The 25,088-nt window shown below is 42.8% G+C and overlaps 1 protein-coding gene across 12 annotated transcripts; it reads left to right on the top strand.

Moving 5' to 3' along the window:
* The first annotated feature begins 413 nt into the window (after nt 1-413).
* On the top strand, nt 414-23,703 carry LOC135093476 (uncharacterized). 12 transcript variants are annotated; one of them, XR_010263379.1, is made up of 12 exons: nt 5,006-5,020; nt 6,199-6,313; nt 10,585-10,769; nt 13,041-13,289; nt 15,215-15,491; nt 16,249-16,416; nt 18,369-18,476; nt 19,535-19,661; nt 20,238-20,423; nt 20,582-20,996; nt 21,565-21,673; nt 21,879-23,703. XR_010263379.1 is itself a non-coding variant. In XM_063992757.1 (8 exons), the coding sequence occupies exons 3-6, from the start codon at nt 16,363-16,365 to the stop codon at nt 20,614-20,616; spliced, it is 402 nt and encodes a 133-aa protein (XP_063848827.1). In that variant the 5' UTR covers nt 12,917-13,289; nt 15,215-15,491; nt 16,249-16,362; the 3' UTR covers nt 20,617-20,996; nt 21,565-21,673; nt 21,879-23,703. The 12 variants fall into 12 exon arrangements, 1 of the variants encoding a protein (XP_063848827.1); XR_010263380.1 differs by lacking the exons at nt 5,006-5,020; nt 6,199-6,313 and adding an exon at nt 414-509; XR_010263385.1 differs by lacking the exon at nt 13,041-13,289.
* The last annotated feature ends 1,385 nt before the right edge of the window (nt 23,704-25,088 follow it).

The following is a 25,088-nucleotide window of genomic DNA, read 5'->3' as shown; positions in this document are numbered from 1 at the left end:
ACCTGACCTAACCTAACCTAACCTAACCTAACCTAACCTAACCTAACCTATCCTAACCTAACCGAGACATTAAAAATTAGTCACAAGGCAAAAAGACGATTCAAAGTGACTGACATACCAAGCAATTAATTAGTGAAATCAGTCTTTGTTGACTACTCCAAAGCCTTTCAGTTTGTCGACCTCAGTATACTGTTAGGAAAAAGTGCATTATTAAGACATTATTAGTGGTTGTATCACGGTATTTTATAATAGACTTATAACTAGTTTCCCCTGAAAATCTTTCGTTTTCTATCATTCTTTCATTCTACACGCCTGAGCCCTGACAGAGACCCAGAGAAATGTAAACAGGCACGAGTCAGACTTGATATAGGGCTGAATTTGTTGCTTTTCAGAGAGGGGCAGTCGGTCTGTACATGCGTGAGGTGGCGAGAGGCGTGTCCAGGGGGCGGCTAGTAGCGTGTGCCACCGTGGAAATATGTACAGACATAAAGAAGACGCCCTCAAGAAAGGTAAGGCCGGTTCCAGCTTTTATTTTTATTTATTTATTTCCATCCCGGCCTGGGACCGCCCCTTTCCCGAGTCCTGAGGTGTTGGGGGACGGCCCGGGGGTGCTGTGTGCCCGTGAGTGTACCAGGTGCTCAAGCATATACAAAACAAGGAAAGTTTGAAGCATTTTTAGAGGGGCAGTCGGTCTGTACTCGTACATGCGTGTACATTAATTTTGAGGTGTTCCTTGTCATCCCCTGTCACTCCTGCCTGCCTCTGTCACCTCTACCAATCCCTGTCAAGCTCTGCCAAGCCCTTTGTCACCTCTCAAGTAATGAGGTGGCTTGAGATGTGAGATTTTAAACAGAAGCCTTTGCTGTCACCCCTGCCAAGCCCTACCAAACCCTGTCAGCTCCCACCAAGGCCCTCTCAAGCCACCACTCAACCCCCTACCGAGACCTATCAGCTCTATAATCTGAAAAAAGTGCAGTGTCTTAGGAGGGATTGATTAAGTAAACAGTGACTTATGGCCAAAATGGAACTATATGGAGATTAAGTAGAGATTAGAATAGAAGCTGAAATTGAGCAGGATAGTTACAATCACAGACTTCCAACTTGCTACTCCTTGGTGTGAAAGAATCTGCAGGAAATTAAGTACATGGCAACTCCTGTTAGTCCCTCATGTGTTCTTGAAAGCAGACTGACAGATTCAGTGTGTGACATGCTGACGTGGGGGAAGGCTGTCTGGTGGCTGCTCTATGCTGTAGCTAACAAAATGGTTGTGTTTCAAGTGTTGTCATGCCTGGAAAGTCTACAGGTCATCATTACTAGTATAAATGTGTACTACAATGGTGAAATTTAGTGAAAAAATGTGCTGTTTATGTATTGGCAGGGAAAGATTTGTGCTCATCAAGACAATGATAAAAAAAAATTTTATATTATTATTATTATTACTATTTTTTTTCTTTTACTTGTTTTGCTGTAAGATGAGACTACAATAACTGCCCCTTGATGCCCTATAAGGTACCGCCAAGCACCAAGGGGCGGCCACCACGGTGCACAGTGAAGCACGTCCCAGCATCCCTGTCACCATCTTTTCCCTGCCAATAATTATGCATTACATTTCCCAACTAATTTCATTCTAGTGCAACATTTCTACTACTAATGGTGACCTGTACACTTCCCAGCATGACCAGTACAGCACTTCAAACAAACACAGCCTTTTCTTAGCCACAGCAAGGTGCAGCCACGACAGACAGCCTTCCCTAAGTCAGCATGTCACACTGCATCCATAACACTGAGCTTCCAGGAACACATCTGGGGGACTGATACAAGTTGCTGTGTAGGTCATTTGTCCCAGCAGACTCTTTCACACCAAGCAGGCATGAGGTGGTAGTCTGTGCAGTGCGTCAGTGCTTGGAATTTTGAACCGGTCTTGCTGCATCTATGGCCCAGAGACCAAACAGAGGGCTAGCTGAACCTAACACAAACCAAACAGACGCCCACCAGAACCATACACAGGCCCACAGAACTAACTGACTGGCTGGCCGGCTGACTCGCTGGCTGAGTGACTGACTGACTGACTGACTAACTGGCTGGCTGGCTGGCTTGCTGGCTGGCTTACTAACTGACTGACTGACTGACTGGCTGGCTGAGTGACTGATTGACAGGCTGGTTAGCTAGTTGGGTGGCTAGCTGGTTGGTTGAATGGCTGACTGACTGACTGACTGACTGACTGACTGACTGACTAGCTGAGTGACTGATTGATTGGCTGGTTGGTTGAATGCCTAGCTGGCTGGTTGAATGGCTGACTGACTGACTGACTGACTGACTGACTGACTGACTGACTGACTGACTGACTGACTGACTAACTGACTGACTGACTAGCTGAGTGACTGATTGATTGGCAGGTTTGTCGAATGGCTAGCTGGCTGGTTGAATGGCTAACTTACTGACTGACTGACTGACTGACTGACTGACTGACTGACTGACTAACTGAGTGACTGATTGATTGGCTGGTTGGTTGAATGGCTAGCTGGCTGGTTGAATGGCTGACTGACTGACTGACTGACTGACTTACTGACTGACTGACTGACTAACTGACTAGCTGAGTGACTGATTGATTGGCTGGTTGGTTGAATGGCTGACTGACTGACTGACTGACTGACTGACTGACTGACTGACTGACTGACTGACTGACTGACTGACTAGCTGAGTGACTGATTGATTGGCTAGTTGGTTGAATGGCTAGCTGGCTGGTTGAATGGCTGACTGACTGGCTGACTGACTGACTAACTGACTGACTGACTGACTGACTGACTGACTGACTGACTAGCTGAGTGACTGATTGATTGGCTGGTTGGTTGCATGCCTAGCTGGCTGGTTGAATGGCTGACTGACTGACTGACTGACTGACTGACTGACTGACTGACTGACTGACTGACTGACTGACTGACTAGCTGAGTGACTGATTGATTGGCTGGTTGGTTGAATGGCTAGCTGGCTGGTTGAATGGCTAACTGACTGACTGACTGACTGACTGACTGACTGACTGACTGACTGACTAACTTAGTGACTGATTGATTGGCTGGTTGGTTGAATGGCTAGCTGGCTGGTTGAATGGCTGACTGACTGACTGACTGACTGACTGACTGACTGACTGACTGACTGACTAACTGACTAGCTGAGTGACTGATTGATTGGCTGGTTGGTTGAATGGCTAGCTGGCTGGTTGAATGGCTGACTGACTGACTGACTGACTGACTGACTGACTGACTGACTGACTGAGTGACTGATTGATTGGCTAGTTGGTTGAATGGCTAGCTGGCTGGTTGAATGGCTGACTGACTGGCTGACTGACTGACTGACTGACTGACTGACTGACTGACTGACTGACTGACTAGCTGAGTGACTGATTGATTGGCTGGTTGGTTGAATGCCTAGCTGGCTGGTTGAATGGCTGACTGACTGACTGACTGACTGACTGACTGACTGACTGACTGACTGACTGACTAGCTGAGTGACTGATTTATTGGCTGGTTGGTTGAATGGCTAGCTGGCTGGTTGAATGGCTAACTGACTGACTGACTGACTGACTGACTGACTGACTGACTGACTGACTGACTGACTGACTGACTAACTGAGTGACTGATTGATTGGCTGGTTGGTTGAATGGCTAGCTGGCTGGTTGAATGGCTGACTGACTGACTGACTGACTGACTGACTGACTGACTGACTGACTAACTGACTAGCTGAGTGACTGATTGATTGGCTGGTTGGTTGAATGGCTAGCTGGCTGGTTGAATGGCTGACTGACTGACTGACTGACTGACTGACTGACTGACTGACTGACTGACTGACTAGCTGAGTGACTGATTGATTGGCTAGTTGGTTGAATGGCTAGCTGGCTGGTTGAATGGCTGACTGACTGGCTGACTGACTGACTGACTGACTGACTGACTGACTGACTGACTGACTGACTGACTAGCTGAGTGACTGATTGATTGGCTGGTTGGTTGAATGGCTAGCTGGCTGGTTGAATGGCTGACTGACTGACTGACTGACTGACTGACTGACTGACTGACTGACTGAGGCAGAGAGACAGGTAGGTGTTGGCAGGGTTGGTTTGGTTTGGAGTGTTGAGGTTTTATGATATTGTAGAGACAGAGAGGTTCAAAGCTTAATTAGACTTGTATCTTTGAGCCATGAGTCAGTAGAGAGGGAGAAAGAGGCAGACAGGCAGAGAGACAGGAAAAACAGGGAGGAAGAAAAGCTATTTGCACTGTACCTATAGGTCAGTATGGTGTAGAGTTGTATACTTGAATCAAGAGTAAATATAGACGCAGATACGAAGGCGGGCAAGCTGAGAGAGAGGGAAAGAAAGGGTCTGAATGAAAGGGAGGAGTCAGGCCTGCAGAAGGGGAGCTTTTGGTATTGTTTACTGATTAGTGTGATAAAGTGTTGTGTTGTGTTGTGAGGTGCAGAGAAAGAGAGAGGCTTGTGTGGTGATATTTCATGTTGATGTACAGCAATATGAAATAGTTCTCAGGAGAGAGAGAAAGAGATAGAAATTAGTGACACACACACACACACACACACACACACACACACACACACACACACAGTAATACTCTATAGAAACCTATTTCTTTCCTAATTTGTCTATCTCCATCTTGTTTTTCATTGTAAGTCATTAATGTTTATCTTGTATTGTCTTGGCATTATTAAAACATGAGGTATATTATTATTAGTGGTTGTAGTTTTGTATCACAACAATAACTTATATTAGTTTTGCCTGAAAATCTCTCGTTTTCTAACATTCTCCCATCCTGCAGGCCTGAGTCCAGACCGAGACCCAGAGAAATGTAAACAAACGCACCAGTCAGACTTGATATAGGAGTGAATTTGTTGCTTTTTAAAGCGGCAGTCGGTCTGTACATGTGTGAGGTGGCGAGGGGTGTCGCCAGGGGGCGGCTAGTAGCGTCTGCCACCAGGGAAATATGTAAAAACATAAAAAAGACGCTTCTCAAGAAAGGTAAGGCCGGTTGCAGCTTTTATTTTTTCTTTATTTCTTTCCATCAGGTTAGGTTTATATTAATTCAGTTAGTTAGGTTTGGTTAAGTCTCTCTCTCTCTCTCTCTCTCTCTCTCTCTCTCTCTCTCTCTCTCTCTCTCTCTCTCTCTCTCTCTCTCTCTCTCTCTCTCTGTGGTGCTAATGGTGCAGGAAGGCCTTGTCTACCTGCACCATAAGCCACTATACCATGCGTCACTGTACATTTAAACTGTACCCCAAAAACTTAACCTAACTGGCCCTCACTTAAAAAAAAATATATCGTTTTTTTTTCGTGTTCTTAATATTTCAGTGCTACAATACCACATCACTGTACCCTATGATGCTAATGGTGCAGGAAGGCCTTGTCTACCTTCACCATAAGCGACTGTACCATGCGTCACTGTACCTTAAAACTGTACCACAAAAACAACCTAACTGGCCCTCACCTGAAAAAAAATATCTTTTTTTTTTTGTGTTTGCTTAATATTTCAGTGCTACAGTACCACAGCACTGTACTCTATGGTGCTAATGGTGCAGGAAGGCCTTGTCTACCTTCACCATAAGCCACTGTACCATGTGTCACTGTACCTTAAATCTGTACCACAAAAACAACCTAACTGGCCCTCACCTGAAAAAAAATCTCTTTTTTTTTTAACCTAACCTAACCTTACCTAACCTTACCTAACCTAACCTAACCTAACCTAACCTGACCTGACCTGACCTAACCTAACCTAACCTAACCTAACCTGACCTAACCTAACCTAACCTAACCTAACCTGACCTGACCTAACCTAACCTAACCTAACCTAACCTAACCTATCCTAACCTAACCGAGACATTAAAAATTAGTCACAAGGCAAAAAGACGATTCAAAGTGACTGACATACCAAGCAATTAATTAGTGAAATCAGTCTTTGTTGACTACTCCAAAGCCTTTCAGTTTGTCGACCTCAGTATACTGTTAGGAAAAAGTGCATTATTAAGACATTATTAGTGGTTGTATCACGGTATTTTATAATAGACTTATAACTAGTTTCCCCTGAAAATCTTTCGTTTTCTATCATTCTTTCATTCTACACGCCTGAGCCCTGACAGAGACCCAGAGAAATGTAAACAGGCACGAGTCAGACTTGATATAGGGCTGAATTTGTTGCTTTTCAGAGAGGGGCAGTCGGTCTGTACATGCGTGAGGTGGCGAGAGGCGTGTCCAGGGGACGGCTAGTAGCGTGTGCCACCGTGGAAATATGTACAGACAAAGAAGACGCCCTCAAGAAAGGTAAGGCCGGTTCCAGCTTTTATTTTTATTTATTTATTTCCATCCCGGCCTGGGACCCCCCCTTTCCCGAGTCCTGAGGTGTTGGGGGACGGCCCGGGGGTGCTGTGTGCCCGTGAGTGTACCAGGTGCTCAAGCTTATACAAAACAAGGAAAGTTTGAAGCATTTTTAGAGGGGCAGTCGGTCTGTACATGCGTGTACTCGTACATTAATTTTGAGGTGTTCCTTGTCATCCCCTGTCACTCCTGCCTGCCTCTGTCACCTCTACCAATCCCTGTCAAGCTCTGCCAAGCCCTTTGTCACCTCTCAAGTAATGAGGTGGCTTGAGATGTGAGATTTTAAACAGAAGCCTTTGCTGTCACCCCTGCCAAACCCTACCAAACCCTGTCAGCCCCCACCAAGGCCCTCTCAAGCCACCACTCAACCCCCTACCGAGACCTATCAGCTCTATAATCTGAAAAAAGTGCAGTGTCTTAGGAGGGATTGATTAAGTAAACAGTGACTTATGGCCAAAATGGAACTATATGGAGATTAAGTAGAGATTAGAATAGAAGCTGAAATTGAGCAGGATAGTTACAATCACAGACTTCCAACTTGCTACTCCTTGGTGTGAAAGAATCTGCAGGAAATTAAGTACATGGCAACTCCTGTTAGTCCCTCATGTGTTCTTGAAAGCAGACTGACAGATTCAGTGTGTGACATGCTGACGTGGGGGAAGGCTGTCTGGTGGCTGCTCTATGCTGTAGCTAACAAAATGGTTGTGTTTCAAGTGTTGTCATGCCTGGAAAGTCTACAGGTCATCATTACTAGTATAAATGTGTACTACAATGGTGAAATTTAGTGAAAAAATGTGCTGTTTATGTATTGGCAGGGAAAGATTTGTGCTCATCAAGACAATGATAAAAATTTTTTTTTATTATTATTATTATTACTATTTTTTTTCTTTTACTTGTTTTGCTGTAAGATGAGACTACAATAACTGCCCCTTGATGCCCTATAAGGTACCGCCAAGCACCAAGGGGCGGCCACCACGGTGTACAGTGAAGCACGTCCCAGCATCCCTGTCACCATCTTTTCCCTGCCAATAATTATGCATTACATTTCCCAACTAATTTCATTCTAGTGCAACATTTCTACTACTAATGGTGGCCTGTACACTTCCCAGCATGACCAGTACAGCACTTCAAACAAACACAGCCTTTTCTTAGCCACAGCAAGGTGCAGCCACGACAGACAGCCTTCCCTAAGTCAGCATGTCACACTGCATCCATAACACTGAGCTTCCAGGAACACATCTGGGGGACTGATACAAGTTGCTGTGTAGGTCATTTGTCCCAGCAGACTCTTTCACACCAAGCAGGCATGAGGTGGTAGTCTGTGCAGTGCGTCAGTGCTTGGAATTTTGAACCGGTCTTGCTGCATCTATGGCCCAGAGACCAAACAGAGGGCTAGCTGAACCTAACACAAACCAAACAGAGGCACACCAGAACCATACACAGGCCCACAGAACTAACTGACTGGCTGGCCGGCTGACTCGCTGGCTGAGTGACTGACTGACTGACTGACTGACTGGCTGGCTGGCTGGCTGGCTTGCTGGCTGGCTTACTAACTGACTGACTGACTGACTGGCTGGCTGAGTGACTGATTGACTGGCTGGTTAGCTAGTTGGGTGGCTAGCTGGTTGGTTGAATGGCTGACTGACTGACTGACTGACTGACTGACTGACTGACTGACTAGCTGAGTGACTGATTGATTAGCTGGTTGGTTGAATGCCTAGCTGGCTGGTTGAATGGCTGACTGACTGACTGACTGACTGACTGACTGACTGACTAACTGACTGACTGACTAACTGACTGACTGACTGACTAGCTGAGTGACTGATTGATTGGCTGGTTTGTCGAATGGCTAGCTGGCTGGTTGAATGGCTAACTGACTGACTGACTGACTGACTGACTGACTGACTGACTGACTGACTGACTGACTGACTAACTGAGTGACTGATTGATTGGCTGGTTGGTTGAATGGCTAGCTGGCTGGTTGAATGGCTGACTGACTGACTGACTGACTGACTTACTGACTGACTGACTGACTAACTGACTAGCTGAGTGACTGATTGATTGGCTGGTTGGTTGAATGGCTAGCTGGCTGGTTGAATGGCTGACTGACTGACTGACTGACTGACTGACTGACTGACTGACTGACTAGCTGAGTGACTGATTGATTGGCTTGTTGGTTGAATGGCTAGCTGGCTGGTTGAATGGCTGACTGACTGGCTGACTGACTGACTAACTGACTGACTGACTGACTGACTGACTGACTGACTGACTGACTGACTGACTAGCTGAGTGACTGATTGATTGGCTGGTTGGTTGAATGCCTAGCTGGCTTGTTGAATGGCTGACTGACTGACTGACTGACTGACTGACTGACTGACTGACTGACTGACTAGCTGAGTGACTGATTGATTGGCTGGTTGGTTGAATGGCTAGCTGGCTGGTTGAATGGCTAACTGACTGACTGACTGACTGACTGACTGACTGACTGACTGACTGACTGACTGACTAACTGAGTGACTGATTGATTGGCTGGTTGGTTGAATGGCTAGCTGGCTGGTTGAATGGCTGACTGACTGACTGACTGACTGACTGACTGACTGACTGACTGACTGACTGACTGACTGACTGACTAACTGACTAGCTGAGTGACTGATTGATTGGCTGGTTGGTTGAATGGCTAGCTGGCTGGTTGAATGGCTGACTGACTGACTGACTGACTGACTGACTGACTGACTGACTGACTGACTGAGTGACTGATTGATTGGCTAGTTGGTTGAATGGCTAGCTGGCTGGTTGAATGGCTGACTGACTGGCTGACTGACTGACTGACTGACTGACTGACTGACTGACTGACTGACTGACTAGCTGAGTGACTGATTGATTGGCTGGTTGGTTGAATGCCTAGCTGGCTGGTTGAATGGCTGACTGACTGACTGACTGACTGACTGACTGACTGACTGACTGACTGACTGACTAGCTGAGTGACTGATTGATTGGCTGGTTGGTTGAATGGCTAGCTGGCTGGTTGAATGGCTAACTGACTGACTGACTGACTGACTGACTGACTGACTGACTGACTGACTGACTGACTGACTCACTGACTGACTAACTGAGTGACTGATTGATTGGCTGGTTGGTTGAATGGCTAGCTGGCTGGTTGAATGGCTGACTGACTGACTGACTGACTGACTGACTGACTGACTGACTGACTGACTGACTGACTGACTAACTGACTAGCTGAGTGACTGATTGATTGGCTGGTTGGTTGAATGGCTAGCTGGCTGGTTGAATGGCTGACTGACTGACTGACTGACTGACTGACTGACTGACTGACTGACTGACTGACTGACTGACTAGCTGAGTGACTGATTGATTGGCTAGTTGGTTGAATGGCTAGCTGGCTGGTTGAATGGCTGACTGACTGGCTGACTGACTGACTGACTGACTGACTGACTGACTGACTGACTGACTGACTGACTAGCTGAGTGACTGATTGATTGGCTGGTTGGTTGAATGGCTAGCTGGCTGGTTGAATGGCTGACTGACTGACTGACTGACTGACTGACTGACTGACTGACTGAGGCAGAGAGACAGGTAGGTGTTGGCAGGGTTGGTTTGGTTTGGAGTGTTGAGGTTTTATGATATTGTAGAGACAGAGAGGTTCAAAGCTTAATTAGACTTGTATCTTTGAGCCATGAGTCAGTAGAGAGGGAGAAAGAGGCAGACAGGCAGAGAGACAGGAAAAACAGGGAGGAAGAAAAGCTATTTGCACTGTACCTATAGGTCAGTATGGTGTAGAGTTGTATACTTGAATCAAGAGTAAATATAGACGCAGATACGAAGGCGGGCAAGCTGAGAGAGAGGGAAAGAAAGGGTCTGAATGAAAGGGAGGAGTCAGGCCTGCAGAAGGGGAGCTTTTGGTATTGTTTACTGATTAGTGTGATAAAGTTTTGTGTTGTGTTGTGAGGTGCAGAGAAAGAGAGAGAGGCTTGTGTGGTGATATTTCATGTTGATGTACAGCAATATGAAATAGTTCTCAGGAGAGAGAGAAAGAGATAGAAATTAGTGACACACACACACACACACACACACACACACACACACACACACACAGTAATACTCTACGAGTATAGAAACCTATTTCTTTCCTAATTTGTCTATCTCCATCTTGTTTTTCATTGTAAGTCATTAATGTTTATCTTGTATTGTCTTGGCAGATGTGGTGAAGACAGTGTTATGCACCACCACACCACCATTACACTTCCTGTCTTGCTTGGTGAATGAACAGAGCACCACTAACATCACATCATTGCATCACCACATCACCACACCACCACCTCCTGTCCTGCCCCAGTGAAATAGAACATCACCACCACATCACCACATCAAGAGTCAGTGATTGGTGAGTACAGCAATTAGTATTTATATGCATGTAGTGTACTGTAATCTTGTTCATGTATGTACTCGTATGTTGTGTGGACACAACCTTCCTGGCACACACTGACTTCACTTGACCTCATCTCACCAGGACACAAAGAACACACCTGACCTGTCATCATTCCTGACATACACTCACCCACCCAGACTTCACTACACACACACACACACACACACACACACACACACACACACACATTATTATTATTATTATTGTTATTATTATTATTATTATTATTATTATTATTATTATTATTATTATTATTATTATTATATTTCTCTTCTCTCTCTATAATTATTTATTTATTTATTCATCCGTTTCTTTATTTTGATGAAAAGAAATTATTAACATATGAGGCGCGCGGTACAACAACGACGTACGTACAACAACGACGTAACCGTGTTTTTGCCTGCTCCGTGTGGTAGAAGGGTGTAAAAGTCTCGTGGTGATGTCGGCCAAGTCATATTCGACCATCTAAGCACCTGTACTAAGGCTCAAAGTCGAGCGTAGTGCGGAGAAAATTTCTCTGGACTAACATCTCGAAAGCGGTACAACAACGACGCAACCTGCTCCTCCCAGCCTCACGTGCGTATGGCCAATCAGCGGCGCGGTTGCAGCCGCCCGGCGCGGGCGAGCCAATCACAGCACCGCTGCCATGTTTACCAGCGCCGTTGCCATGGTGACAACACACTCACCATGTGCTCATCCACTCTGCCCTTTAACACGCCCGAGCACAGACGCACGCTACCTTTCTCGTGACTCTTTACGCAACTATGGCTACTAGAGTGCAGACGAAAGTGTCACAGCATCCTGCTGTGGCCACCAGCCTTACGTAAGTTTTTTAAATCCCCAGTCAACCCGACTTAGTGGGTTGAAGGGGGATTTAAAGGGTTGGTAAATCCGCTAAGGGCATTGCCAGGATCAAACAGACGTATCCTGGTAATCAACTTAACTGTCTCAAGCCAGTGTAAAGGATGAGAGCCAACTATATTCATTGAATACAAAAAAAAAAAAAAAAATTCGTTTCTTCATAATGTTCTTGACATAGCGGCTTTCCATTAATACTTACCAGAATGCATGCACAAACATAAAATTATCAGCATTACACACTGTTAGTCATAGCAGGACGTCAAAGTTATGGTAGGAGTAATAACGTGCCGGTAATGAGTAAGTTTTATTTTTTACGCTCGGAAAAAAATTCATAAAAAATTTATTTATGTACCAATCTTCATGAAACTTTCACTTAATACTATGTGTACTAGGCTCTAACACATTATTAACAAATGAAAACAATATCGGGAAAAAAAATTATTACCTACGGTATACGCGTTAATTAACGCGTAAGTCATCCACCCAAAATCGTCACCTATCACTTCGAAACCTACATCCCCAAACAGAACTACCCAAGACCTTTCAAATGATGTATAATACTTACTTATTTAAGGGTATCCTTTTGTGCGCAATCAGTGTTTAACTTTGAGCGCGTTTTTCTCGAAACTTCCATTTCTCGGTTACGTCGTTGTTGCGCCGCGCGCCTCATATATCAATTTAATCTCTCTCTCTCTCTCTCTCTCTCTCTCTCTCTCTCTCTCTCTCTCTCTCTCTCTCTCTCTCTCTCTCTCTCTCTCTCTCTGAATCTGTTTCTCATTTTTCAGAACAGATTCTTTTCCATCTAATTATGAAACCTAACTCTCTCTCTCTCTCTCTCTCTCTCTCTCTCTCTCTCTCTCTCTCTCTCTCTCTCTCTCTCTCTCTCTCTCTCTCTCTCTCTCTCTAATGAACCCTCCAGTTTTTTTTTTTTTTTTATAATACGAGTGTAAATATTTTGCATGGTGGCTTCACAATGCCGCAGTGCCACTGAAAAAATATTATGATGTTTTTTGAGTGGCGAACAGTCTGGGTTTTTTTTTTCTTAATTGAATGAGTGAAAGACTCTGATTCTTTATGTACGTGTGTGTGGCTGAATATGTGTATGTGTGTGTGTGTCTATGTGTGTTTGTGTACAGGCCTCTTCTCTAGTGTCACAATGCCATAAGTGATGGTGCTTCGTGTGCAGGTGTGTATTACGTGTATAAGGTGTGTGAGTGCGTACAGTGCCACATAGAGCCCTACAGTGCCAGACCAGGGGAGTGAAACAAATCTGGCATCTTCGTAGTGACGTCATGGCGCGCGCGCGCGCAGCTACTCGGTTCATTCCAGTGATCGAAAAGTATAATAGCGAATCTTGTCTCCCAGCCTGCAGCCAGCCCTAGCCTGACCCGCCAGACATGTGTCCCAGGCCTTCCCCTAGCCTGTAGAGCCATGTAAGCCTGCAGGTCAAGGTCAGGTAAAAAAAAAAACAGGCCGTAACGTAAAAGATCAAGACATTTACGAAGACTGTCTTTGATGGGCTCAGGTCCTCCGTGCAGACCACCAACAAGCAAGAGATTGACGAAATACAGGTTGTGAAGACGCTGCAAGCTGATGCCTTCAGAGATCGCGAAGGTAATAGTCACACATGCTCACCCTGCACTTATCACCCTGATAGTCCAAGATAGTAGTGACATTAGTGGTTCTTCAATGTCCGCCTCCCTCTCTCCCTCTCTCTCTCTCTCTCTCCGCTGCCTGTCACCAACTTGGCCCTCTCTTCATTCGTTTTTTTTTCAGTTTTCTTATCTCCTGCGCTTATTATTACCGCCATACTGCGTGTATAGATAGTTTATACACCCATACATCTGCCATGAATGTATTACCGTGATAGTCCAAGCTGTCAGTGAGATTGATAGTACGTGTTTGGACCCCTCTCCCCACCATCCGACACCAAACAACCGCCTTGTCGCTAACATTTTTCCTTATTTCTTCCCTGATACGCTTATTTATACATCTATACTGCGTTCATACATAGATTATACATTGATACATGTACCCTGAGTTCCTGTGCATGTAAAAATGTGTCTATAGTACGAAAAATAACAAGATAATTTTTCCATATTTTTCCTTCCTTTCCCCGCCCTCACCAAAACATCGGTGCCCTTCTTTTTTTCATTGTTTCTTCTCATTCACGCCCATAGGTGAATTATTCATTTACACATCTACTATTCACATCCCAGCCCGATAATCCTAGTCTGTAGTTAAATAAGATACTTTGTGTTAGTCAGCGTCACCTATGCCTGCATCTCCATCCCCTCCCTCTCTGTCATCCCAGACTGACAATATTAATTTCTCCTCACCTACGCTTATTTATATGCCAATATACTGTTCATACATATTTCATACATACATACATGTCATGTTTCTCTGTATATATAGATTTCTACCTGTAATGATAAAAGTATAAATGTATGCCTTGGGTCTGGCAGGTAAATGAATCTTCAGTTTGTTTTCTTAATTTCTTCATGTCACTATACCACAGCACTGTACCCTATGGTGCTAGTGGTGCAGGAAGGCCTTGTCTACCTACACCATAAACCACTGTACCATGCATCACTGTAACTTTAAACTGTAGCACAAAAACTTAACCTAACTGTGATGTTCCTAGACCTCCTAAACGATTTCCAAGAGTGGTGAATCAACTTGCAAGACTCCCACTGTTGCAGTACCATGTCAGTGTACATTGTGGTGTTAATGGTGCAGTACAAGGGCCTGGCAGTGTACCATGTGCCATAGTACCTCAAAAACACCTGTAAGACTGTTTTTCTTCTTTTCCTCTGATATATTTGTTTATTTATTTATTTATTACAATTTTTTATCTATTGTTTTGGTTTGCTTCAGAATCCTGAATCATGTGTTTTTTTTTTCTATTTATTTTTATTATTTTATTTATTTATTTCTATATAATTAGATTTGGTTAGGTTAGTTCGGCTGAGTTAGGTTGGCTTCAGTTCATCAAAGTTAGGTCAGGTTAGGTTACGTCAGGTCAGGTTAGTCTAGAATAATTTACGTTAGGTTAAGTTAGGTTACGTTAGGTTAGGTTAAGTTAGCTTACATTAGGTTAGGTCAGGTCAGGTTAGGTTAGGTTAGGTTAGGTCATCCCCTGTCAGTCCTGCCTGCCCCTGTCACCTCTACCAATCCCTGTCAAGCTCTGCCAAGCCCTTTGTTACCTCTCAAGTAATGAGGTGGCTTGAGATGTGAGATTTTAAACAGAAGCCTTTGCTGTCACCCCTGCCAAGCCCTACCAAACCCTGTCAGCCCCCACCAAGGCGCTCTCAAGCCCCACCAAGGCCTGTCAACCCCCTACCGAGACCTATCAGCTCTATAATCTGAAAAAAGTGCAGTGTCTTAGGAGGGATTGATTAAGTAAACAGTGACTTATGGCCAAAATGGAATGACTGACTGACTGACTGACTGACTAGCTGAGTGACTGATTGATTGGCTAGTTGGTTGAATGGCTAGCTCCAACACTTGAACTGACCAGTCTTACACCTCAACAGGTCCTCACCTTGTTGTAGGAGAGCTGACAACATGTACCAGCCAGCAGCAACTCCCATGCTAACAGGCTTCTCCCCCGCGGGTATGTAGCACCTCTGGAGTCGCTCGATGAAGAAGAGGATGCTGGCGAGGCCTGTCGTGTTAGCCGGGATGCGCCGGTACAGAGCTGTGTCCGTTGGGGTTGTGTAGGCAAGCATCTTCTTGGCAAGGTCCTCGTAGGTGGCCGCAAACAGTTTACGGCTGTGGGATGAGAACTTGTCTTGTGAATGTGACGTTGGGGTGAGTGTTAATCTGATTTTGTGTTACTATGTTCTGTGGGGAGTGGGTGTTAATGTGATTTTTTGTTAACTGAATGCTGTGTCTGACCTCCTGAGGTGTAGTATGGTGGGCCACAAGATTGTCCCTTTCCACTAGGGGCTGACAGATGATATTAAGAGTGTGAATGTGTGTGTGGTGTTAACGTGCTGGAGTGTGCACAGCCAGGAGTGTTTGGGGAATGAAAATAAAAGGAGTTATGGATGTTTAAAAATGCATCTTTTGAGAGCTAAGTATACAAGAAAGTTGGTGTGTTTGGGGAATGAGTAAACAATGAAGAAATGTTTTGAGGAACTGGGTGTGCAGAGGCAGGAGTGTTTGGAGAATGAGAATACAGGAAGACAGGAATGATTTGGGAATAAGTGTACAAGAAAGGAGTGTTTGAGTGACAATATATAAGGAAGAGGTGTTTTGAAAATGAGAGTACAAGGAATGAGCATTTTGGGAGTTAATATACAAGGAAGCAAGTATTTAAGGGACAAGTATACAAGATTATTTTCCTGTCATATGTCATTATACAATGTTTTTCTTTGTTATATACATCATTCCCTTTCACTTTTCATATCTTGTGTTCTCGTCATTCTGATGTAATGTTACAGATAGAGAATGTTTGGTGTCAAATTTTCACTAATTTCATATGTGTATAAACTTTCATTTCATTGACTTTTTTTTACTATTACTACTATATTTGCTTGCTTTTTAAACAAGTCTTTTCTTTCAGAGGAGGGAAGCACAGGGGAAGAGGAGGACGAGGAGGAAGAGAGTTAAGAGTCACAAGAGGAGGAGGAAGGTGGAAAGAAAGAGGAAGGAGAGGAGGAGGAGGAGGAGGAGGAAGATGGAGAAGGAAAGGAGAAAGATAAGAAGGAAGGAAATGCCGCAGAAGGAGAAGGTGAGTTGTTAATAAGGTTTTGTGTGACAAGTTTTCTGAAAATTTTATTTGTTTACATGAAGTTCGTTTTGTATATATTACTCTTAATATACTACTTCTCCCACCACATGCAATTTGTCTGTCTGCTGTTGTGGTTCTTTCATTTCTTGTTCCCTTTCCTGAATATACCATTTCCTTAGTTTCATATCTAGTACCCTCCAATAAAATTTCTGCTTCTCGGTCTCTGTACTTCTCTCGTTTTTTTTGCTTGGCTTCATTCCTCAGATCCTTCTCTTTTTCCCTTTCTTCCAAGTTCATATCTCTTTTTTACCCAAATATTCTTGTATTCTGAATTTTCAGCCAGCTTCCCAGTTCTCACTAGGATCTCCTTTACTGTAACTTGGGATCTCATTCTCACTTTTAATGGTCTTTTACCTCCTTCACTATATTTTCAAATTCTATATGCTTCTTCCACTTCTCATTCCAGTCCCTGTTCTTCACCTTGGACCATTGTAATAATTTTCCTTACCAACTCCTCTCTCTCTCTCTCTCTCTCTCTCTCTCTCTCTCTCTCTCTCTCTCTCTCTCTCTCTCTCTCTCTCTCTCTCTCTCTCTCTCTCTCTCTCTCTCTCTCTCTCTCTCTCTCTCTCTCTCTCTCTCTTATTCCCTTTTCTTCCTTTCTTCCTTCCCTCCTATCTTTGTTTCTCCCTCCTCCTCCTCCTCCTCCTCCTTCCTCCTCCTCCTCCTCCTCCTCCTCCTCCTCCTCCTCCTCCTCCTCCTCCTCCTCCTCCTCCTCCTCCTCCATTCTACCTAACAAGAAATAATAGATTCAAGATTATACCCAAACGTTTTAAATCCCACAAGGCCAAACATTTTTTCTTTAATCGTATAGTAAATATATGGAGTAAACTTCCTGCAGAAATTGTGAACAATATTGAAATTGTGAAAGCAATATTATTGAATCAGTTCATCCTTTTTTTTTTTTTTTTTTTTTTTTTTTTATGTAGGAAGGATACTGGCCAAGGGCAACAAAAATCTAATAAAAAAAAATGCCCACTGAAATGCCAGTCCCTTAAAAGGGTCAAAGCAGTGGTCAAAAATTGGTGGATAAGTGTCTTGAAACCTCCCTCTTGAAGGAATTCAAGTCATAGGAAGGTGGAAATACAGAAGCAGGCAAGGAGTTCCAGAGTTTACCAGAGAAAGGGATGAATGATTGAGAATACTGGTTAACTCTTGCGTTAGAGAGGTGGACAGAATAGGAGTGAGAGAAAGAAGAAAGTCTTGTGCAGCGAGGCCGCGGGAGGAGGGGAGGCATGCAGTTAGCAAGATCAGAAGAGCAGTTGGCATGAAAATAGCGGTAGAAGACAGCTAGATATGCAACATTGCGGCGGTGAGAGAGGGGCTGAAGACAGTCAGTTAGAGGAGAGGAGTTGATGAGACGAAAAGCTTTTGATTCCACCCTGTCTAGAACAGCAGTATGAGTGGAACCCCCCCAGACATGTGAAGCATACTCCATACATGGACGGATAAGGCCCTTGTACAGAGTTAGCAGCTGGGGGGGTGAGAAAAACTGGCGGAGACGTCTCAGAACACCTAACTTCATAGAAGCTGTTTTAGCTAGAGATGAGATGTGAAGTTTCCAGTTCAGATTATAAGTAAAGGACAGACCGAGGATGTTCAGTGTAGAAGAGGGGGACAGTTGAGTGTCATTGAAGAAGAGGGGATAGTTGTCTGGAAGATTGTGTCGAGTTGATAGATGGAGGAATTGAGTTTTTGAGGCATTGAACAATACCAAGTTTGCTCTGCCCCAATCAGAAATTTTAGAAAGATCAGAAGTCAGGCGTTCTGTGGCTTCCCTGCGTGATATGTTTACCTCCTGAAGGGTTGGACGTCTATGAAAAGACGTGGAAAAGTGCAGGGTGGTATCATCAGCATAGGAGTGGATAGGACATTTGCACTTTGTTTTTCCACAGAGCAATAAGAAATTAGAATTGACAGAGAAACCAGACAAGGGACTGCATTTGAAGAAGCACAAGAACCAAGAAATTACATCATTCAATGAAATGACAACATAATCTAAAGTAAGAATTTACATAGCTTTCATTTTGGTTTACATTCTGAAAGGTAACAGTAACATGGATATGTTTTTATATTGAAATCTTTCTCTGATTGCATACAAATGGTACCAATCAACAAATAATAATGTAATACTTAGAAGCTGGGAATTCAAATCACTGGTAGATAAAATGAACCACCATTCTAGAGTGTACATAACTAAGGAATTAATATACTGGTTAACTGTCACACCAGCATGAACAGAATAGCAACAATTGTTGAGTAGAGTCTGTAGGAGGCAGGGAAGGAGGCATGTAGTCAGTTTTAGAGAGCAGTTATTATGAAATCAGCTGTAGAATATTCCTAAGATGCAATACTACTGGAGTCTGTCAGCTTGAAGACAGTTTATTAAAGAAGGGAAGTTCATGAGATATAAAGCCTTTGATTATTCAGTTTCATTTCCAAAGTAACATTTATTTATTGGTGTGTTGCTTCCTGTAAATAGTAAAGCCTTGACAGCACTGCATCTCTCACACCACGCTGTAACTGTTGAGAGAACCCTAACCCTTAGAGAGAGGAGGAGGGAATCCTTGGTTTATGTTCAGTAAAGCCCTGTATTCTTGTCATGGCAATGTAGAATGGAGGCGTCATTGGTTTATGTTCAGTAAAGCCCTGTATTCTTGTCATGGCAATGTAGAATGGAGGCGTCCTTGGTTTATGTTCAGTAAAGCCCCGTATTCTTGTCATGGCAATGTAGAATGGAGGCGTCCTTGGTTTATGTTCAGTAAAGCCCTGTATTCTTGTCATGGCAATGTAGAATGGAGACGTCATTGGTCACATACTGTTCTAATGTAATCTAATGTAATCTAATGGAATCATGAAGGTGTAAAAATGCAGGATATGGATGGGATGCTACATCAGCAGCTTTTGTCATTAAGGGTGGTAAAGTGAAAGATTTGTTAATCACTTTGGTCTTTAGTTGATGCTTCTGGTGAGGCTTTCCTGTTTAAACTTGGCATAATATATATAAAATGATGTGGCATGTTAAACAAGTTAACTTACTGCCTTCTTGTGTCTTTCACAGATAGAAATCAAAAACGTCACAAGACAGAATAGTGAGCTGCATGCACTTATCACAGAGTATAAAGTCACTCCCTCAGAGGAAAAAGACAAGGATGGCATGTCTTCATGTGAGAACTCAGAAGCTAAATGTGAGCTACCATCCACATGAATATATATTTGTATATCAAACTGACATTCTCCTTGGAGGGAGGCTTTCCAAAGTGCACACACACACACACACACACACACACACACACACACACACACACACACACACACACACACACACACACACACACACACACACACACACATCTCTGCATCAGGACTCAACAGCCAGACTGATAAACAATTACTTCACCCAAGATGATCAGCTGATAGGATTAGCTGTGGATGAGCCTCCTGTGGTGACTAGGAGTACAAAAGCCAGCAGCTAATTTTGGGAGCTGCCAGTCATCATGGTCCTGGTGTCTGAGGTGCTGCTTTTGCATTTTCCCAGTCATGGGTCGAGGCTACATCACATTTATTCATTCACAGTTGCTCTTAGTTATCTCTGTTACAAGTTAAAATTTTTCCTGGCTCCACAGACATTTCTGGTGCATCTAACCCTCTCTCCATTGCCCTTCTATTTCCCTTAGTCTTATACCCACTTCTTACATTACGTCTAATTACTTCCATTGGTCATTCTTGTCTGGCCCTCTGTTGCATCAATTTTTCACCTCCAGGTACAGATACCAAGGGGAAATTGCTGGGTCAAGTGGCTACACTGACATCTGAGGTTAGCAGGTTGGAGAGTGAGTGCAGCAGTCTTCAGGTTCAGCTAGACTGTGAGAGGGATAAGTATAACAAACTGCTGGGAGAATCTCTTGCTCATGAAAAGTTGTCTGAAGATGTCATAACTGAACCAAAAGGTAAGAAAGTTTATATTCTCTAATAATAAAGCAAATAATTTTTCCTCACTGTTGCTCAATTTTTTGAATTAATAACAAAATAAAAGCATTGTTATTGGATTTGTTTATTGAGGCTGTATTAAGAAAAGTTGAGAGAAACAAACTTATTGTTTTATCAGGAGAAACAACAGGATTGGGAGGAACTGAGCTTTAACAGAAGCTGCAACAACTGCAGGAGCCTCACAGGGTCCTGGAGAGCAGGTTAACTTGCAGCATGAAGGAGGTGGCTGAGCTAAGTGACAGGAAGTAGCAGCTTAAGCATGCTGTAGTGCATGAGGAGACAGAGTCCATCGGTGTATGCATGTTTTTTGCTCATTTGAATCATCTGTAAAAGTGAAGTGGAGGAAGTGTTTACTGTTTACTGTATGCCATTTCCTTGGTCTTTTAATGAAGAATTTTATCCTTCTTCAGGTGACTACATCACCATCTACCAGTTGCAGCGAGGAGTGATGAAGCAACAAGCTCGAGAACGCGAGTTAGACCTTGCCAGCCTCCATCATGAATGAGAGGAAATGAAGCAAAACCACTCTGCAGGTTAGTGCTCTCTTTTGCATCTCACACACTTCTTATTCATGTCATGGCAGATTAGTGATTTCTGCTGCATCTCACACACTTCTTATTCAATTGCTGGCAGGTTAGTGATCTCTGCTGCATCTCACACACTTCTTATTCAATTGCTGGCAGGTTAGTGATCTCTGCTGCATCTCAAACGGTTCTTATTCAGGTGTTGACCAAAGTACTAAGCCTTCATATCATTACCTTGCTCTGTGATGGAGGCTACACCATCTGGCATCTAGCTGAGATTTAATGTTGCAGTAAAGCTTCCATATGAGTTCATGTAGAGCAAAATGTTTTCAAATGCCAGGGAAGTAGTGTAATGTAACCTTCCAGAGAAATCTATCCCTCATTTATTAGTTAACAGGAGTGTTTAATGTACTTAATGTGATTAGCCAGGATCAAGGGTCAACTTCTTCACTGACCATTTACTCTCAGGTGATGTATCTGTCCTCCATGAGTCACCAGAGACACATAAGGTGTTGTAAGTGAAATTTCATCTATTAGATTTATTCAAAATGTGAATTAACACAGTTGTTTCCTGCAGGATTTGATATCAAAGCTGGTGCAGGAAAAGGAAGCAGATCATGACCTTCAGCAGCTCGAGAAGATAAGCAGCGTCCTTAAGAGTCCAGTTGCTATCTTTAGCAGTGTTGGTGAGTAGTAAAAATTGAGCCATCTTATGAAGTGCAACGAAACATTATTATTATCTTCATAATTTTCTTGAAATAAACAGATTTCTGTGGCATGTTGCTCATTAGCACTTTAATATCAGATAACACCAGTTATTTATGTAATGATGTAATGTACTAAGTAGATGAAATACAAGTGGCATCTGCTAACACTCTTGATGTGGAACAGGAACCAGTGAGTCTGAGACACCCACCAGCAGTGGAAAGCTGGCTGACGAGCGCCTCAAGCACTCTGAAAAGGTGGAGCAACAACAAGAAACAGAAAATTGCATCCATCATTCTTTGCCTGAGGAGGGAATTGATGCTCTGTTGACCCTTCACACTGATGTCCCTCATGAGGAGGCAGAATATGAATCCTACAGAACTTGCCCATAGAAAGACCAAAACTGTTACTGCTGCCACACTGCCACCACTTCCACTGACACCAAAAGCCCAACTGTGCAGAGAATCCTGGACCTCCGCAATGAAATGGAGTCCACCAGTCACCTGGAGCACTTTAGCCTCCAAAAGTTCCATCCGTGTCCATTGTGTTTGGGTAAACTTATCACTGTATAAGGGGACAAGTATCAGTGTATGGTTACTATATACTCATTTGTACTTAAAGATGTCATGTCACATCATTCTCTCTCTCTCTCTCTCTCTCTCTCTCTCTCTCTCTCTCTCTCTCTCTCTCTCTCTCTCTCTCTCTCTCTCTCTCTCTCTCTCTCTCTCTCTCTCTCTCTCTCTCTCTCTCTCTCTCTCTCTCTCTCTCTCTCTCTCTCTCTCTCTCTCTCTCTCTCTCTCTCTCTCTCTCTCTCTCTCTCTCTCTCTCTCTCTCTCTCTCTCTCTCTCTCTCTCTCTCTCTTTCTTTCTTTCTTTCTTTCTTTCTTTCTTTCTTTTTGCATATTTTACTGCTTTACATTCCTCCCCACAGTATTTTTTCATCTACTTTATGACTGCAGTAGTTTTATCATCCCAGTGTATGCCGTATCCACTCTGAAACTGTAATTCACCAATCAGCTCAAATGTGTCTCTGTTTTGATAATCATTAATTTGTTTCAGCTACACAACCACTCTGATAAGGGACAAAATCTACTTCACCAGTCATCTATGTCATACAGTCATATATATTCATACATATGACAAAATACTCTTCCTAAGACATTTCTTATTTTCTCTTCTCAAGTGACCTGTCCATCTATCTAAGGTACCACATAACATTTAAAACTTACAATATTGCATTTAATTCATGAACATTTTTTTGTCTATGTAGACTTGAAATTGTATTGGTTCCTGTGGATGAGTGGGCCATGCTGTGCTTTGTCAAGGATGGTGTTTGGTATTGTGATGACTCTTGCCACAATCAAGTGTCTCCCACAGAGTAGTGGAGTACCTATGTATGGTGTTGACCCAAGCTGTCCAGGTCTCATCCAATGCCTTAATATGATTTAGATGATCAAAATGGTTTAACTCACCATTTAATCAGCTGACTGATTTGAATGGAGAAGTATGTAATGTGTTGTAGCCTAACCATCCCTGCCAGCATGGTCAGATTCTTGGTAGTAACCTGAAATGCTCCTAGGTAGTGAGTATCATTGCACATAATGATCTTTACTTTGTCAGTAATTCAATGATACTGAATATTACTCTACTGGATTTTGCTCACCACTGCTTGGTAACTTTTGGCCATAATCCCAGGTCTGGAATGATATGAAGCCATGTTTTTACATTCCATATGAGACAGGCAAGCACTATGCTTTGCCTGACTGATACCTGTACTATACATTTATGACCCCAGGTAGTTCATCACTCTCTCTCTCTCTCTCTCTCTCTCTCTCTCTCTCTCTCTCTCTGTTTGGAATTATACTGTATATTAGGAAATATCATTAAAGAGTGTGTGTGTAAAAAGTGTTTGCATTATTGTGCATTTGATGTTATAGCCCCAGGTTCTTAAAGTTTTCTAGTTTCATGATTTATAAAGATTGCTATTTTTAATAAAGTTATTGAAATTGTTATTGAGTGTTTTTTATTGAACTCATTAGCTTTGTAATAGTGTGCGTCTCATCATGCATTCATTAATGATGTAGAGTGGAAATGTCCACTCCTATCATGCATAATATCAATGCATTATTGGTTTATGTTGTTATTTGTGTATAAATTGTAAAGTTATGCCAGTCTATTTTAGTACAAACTAAATATCAGCTGGAAGAGAGGACAGGTAATGGCACACTAAAACACAGGAAGGGATAATGATATAACCAATTTAACAATACACAGAGGAAGAAGAATGAGAAAGCAATAAAAATGGATTATTTAATGGATGATTAATAGACCCTCATTTGTAATGTTATTTCAGGCAAGAATATTAAAAGAGACAGCTGGCTTGCCCTTTGTACTTGTTCAGCTTGCCCTTAGCACTTGTTCATACATGACAGAATGAGAGATCTATGGGTGGGGGTGACACCTGGAAATGGGTATGATTCATGAAGGGATTGATTGATTGGTTGACTGACTGATTAAGAAAAAAAAACGTAGCAGTGGAGGGTGGGGGGGGGAAGGCGCCCCCAACTTTCCAGTCATATATGGCGTGGAAGGGACAATACCAGCAAAGAAAAATATGAGAAAATGCATAATTTACTACAAAACCCAAAATGCGAAATAAAACCTTGCCAAATTGAACCTTCCCACGAAGGTAATGAATGGAGTTTTGATGCAATGAGCCACAGTTACTTAAAACACTCAACAAATATAACACCTGCCAAAAAAATAAAATAAATAAATAAAATCAATCAATAAATAAAGATAAAAACGCGAGAAAACCTTTAAATTATCACAACGCGAAATATACACACACGCTAAACTGGATGCGTCATTAATTAATACCCCCCAATAGTTTATAGCCCCTCCCCTATTCATTGCTCCCCCCCCTCCCTGCCTTGAGGAACACCTTCACTTATGGCCTGCTGTTGGGTCAGATTTGAGCCATTTTAACCTCGAATTACATACAATACATACATACATATCGTCTCCTTGCAATAATTATAATAGTCTTCCTGGCTTAATTTTTGTTTATTCATTATTCCTTATGTATTTATTAATTATTTGTCATTTGTCTAATTCCTTGTTTTATTTAGCCTCGGTATTTAACTAAGCATTTTTTTTTTTCACTTTCTGACTGTGGCCCTTGCAATGAATGGCTTAATTGTTTATTTACTGTTCCTTACGTGTTTATTGATTATATGTGAGTTATTTATTTGATATTCATGATTTTTTTTTACTTCGTATTTCTTTATATGATAGTTTTATCTTTTCGTGTTTTCTGGCTTAAGTTTTGTTTATTACTCCTTGTTTGTGTTATTAGGTGTGTCATTAATTATTTGTCTTATTTCTCGTAGTTTAA

This window comes from Scylla paramamosain, chromosome 43, assembly GCF_035594125.1.
Source record: "Scylla paramamosain isolate STU-SP2022 chromosome 43, ASM3559412v1, whole genome shotgun sequence".
NCBI classification, from domain to species: Eukaryota; Metazoa; Arthropoda; class Malacostraca; order Decapoda; family Portunidae; genus Scylla; species Scylla paramamosain.
Note: the sequence above shows the minus strand (reverse complement) of the source record. Positions and strands in the feature narration are given on the sequence as shown.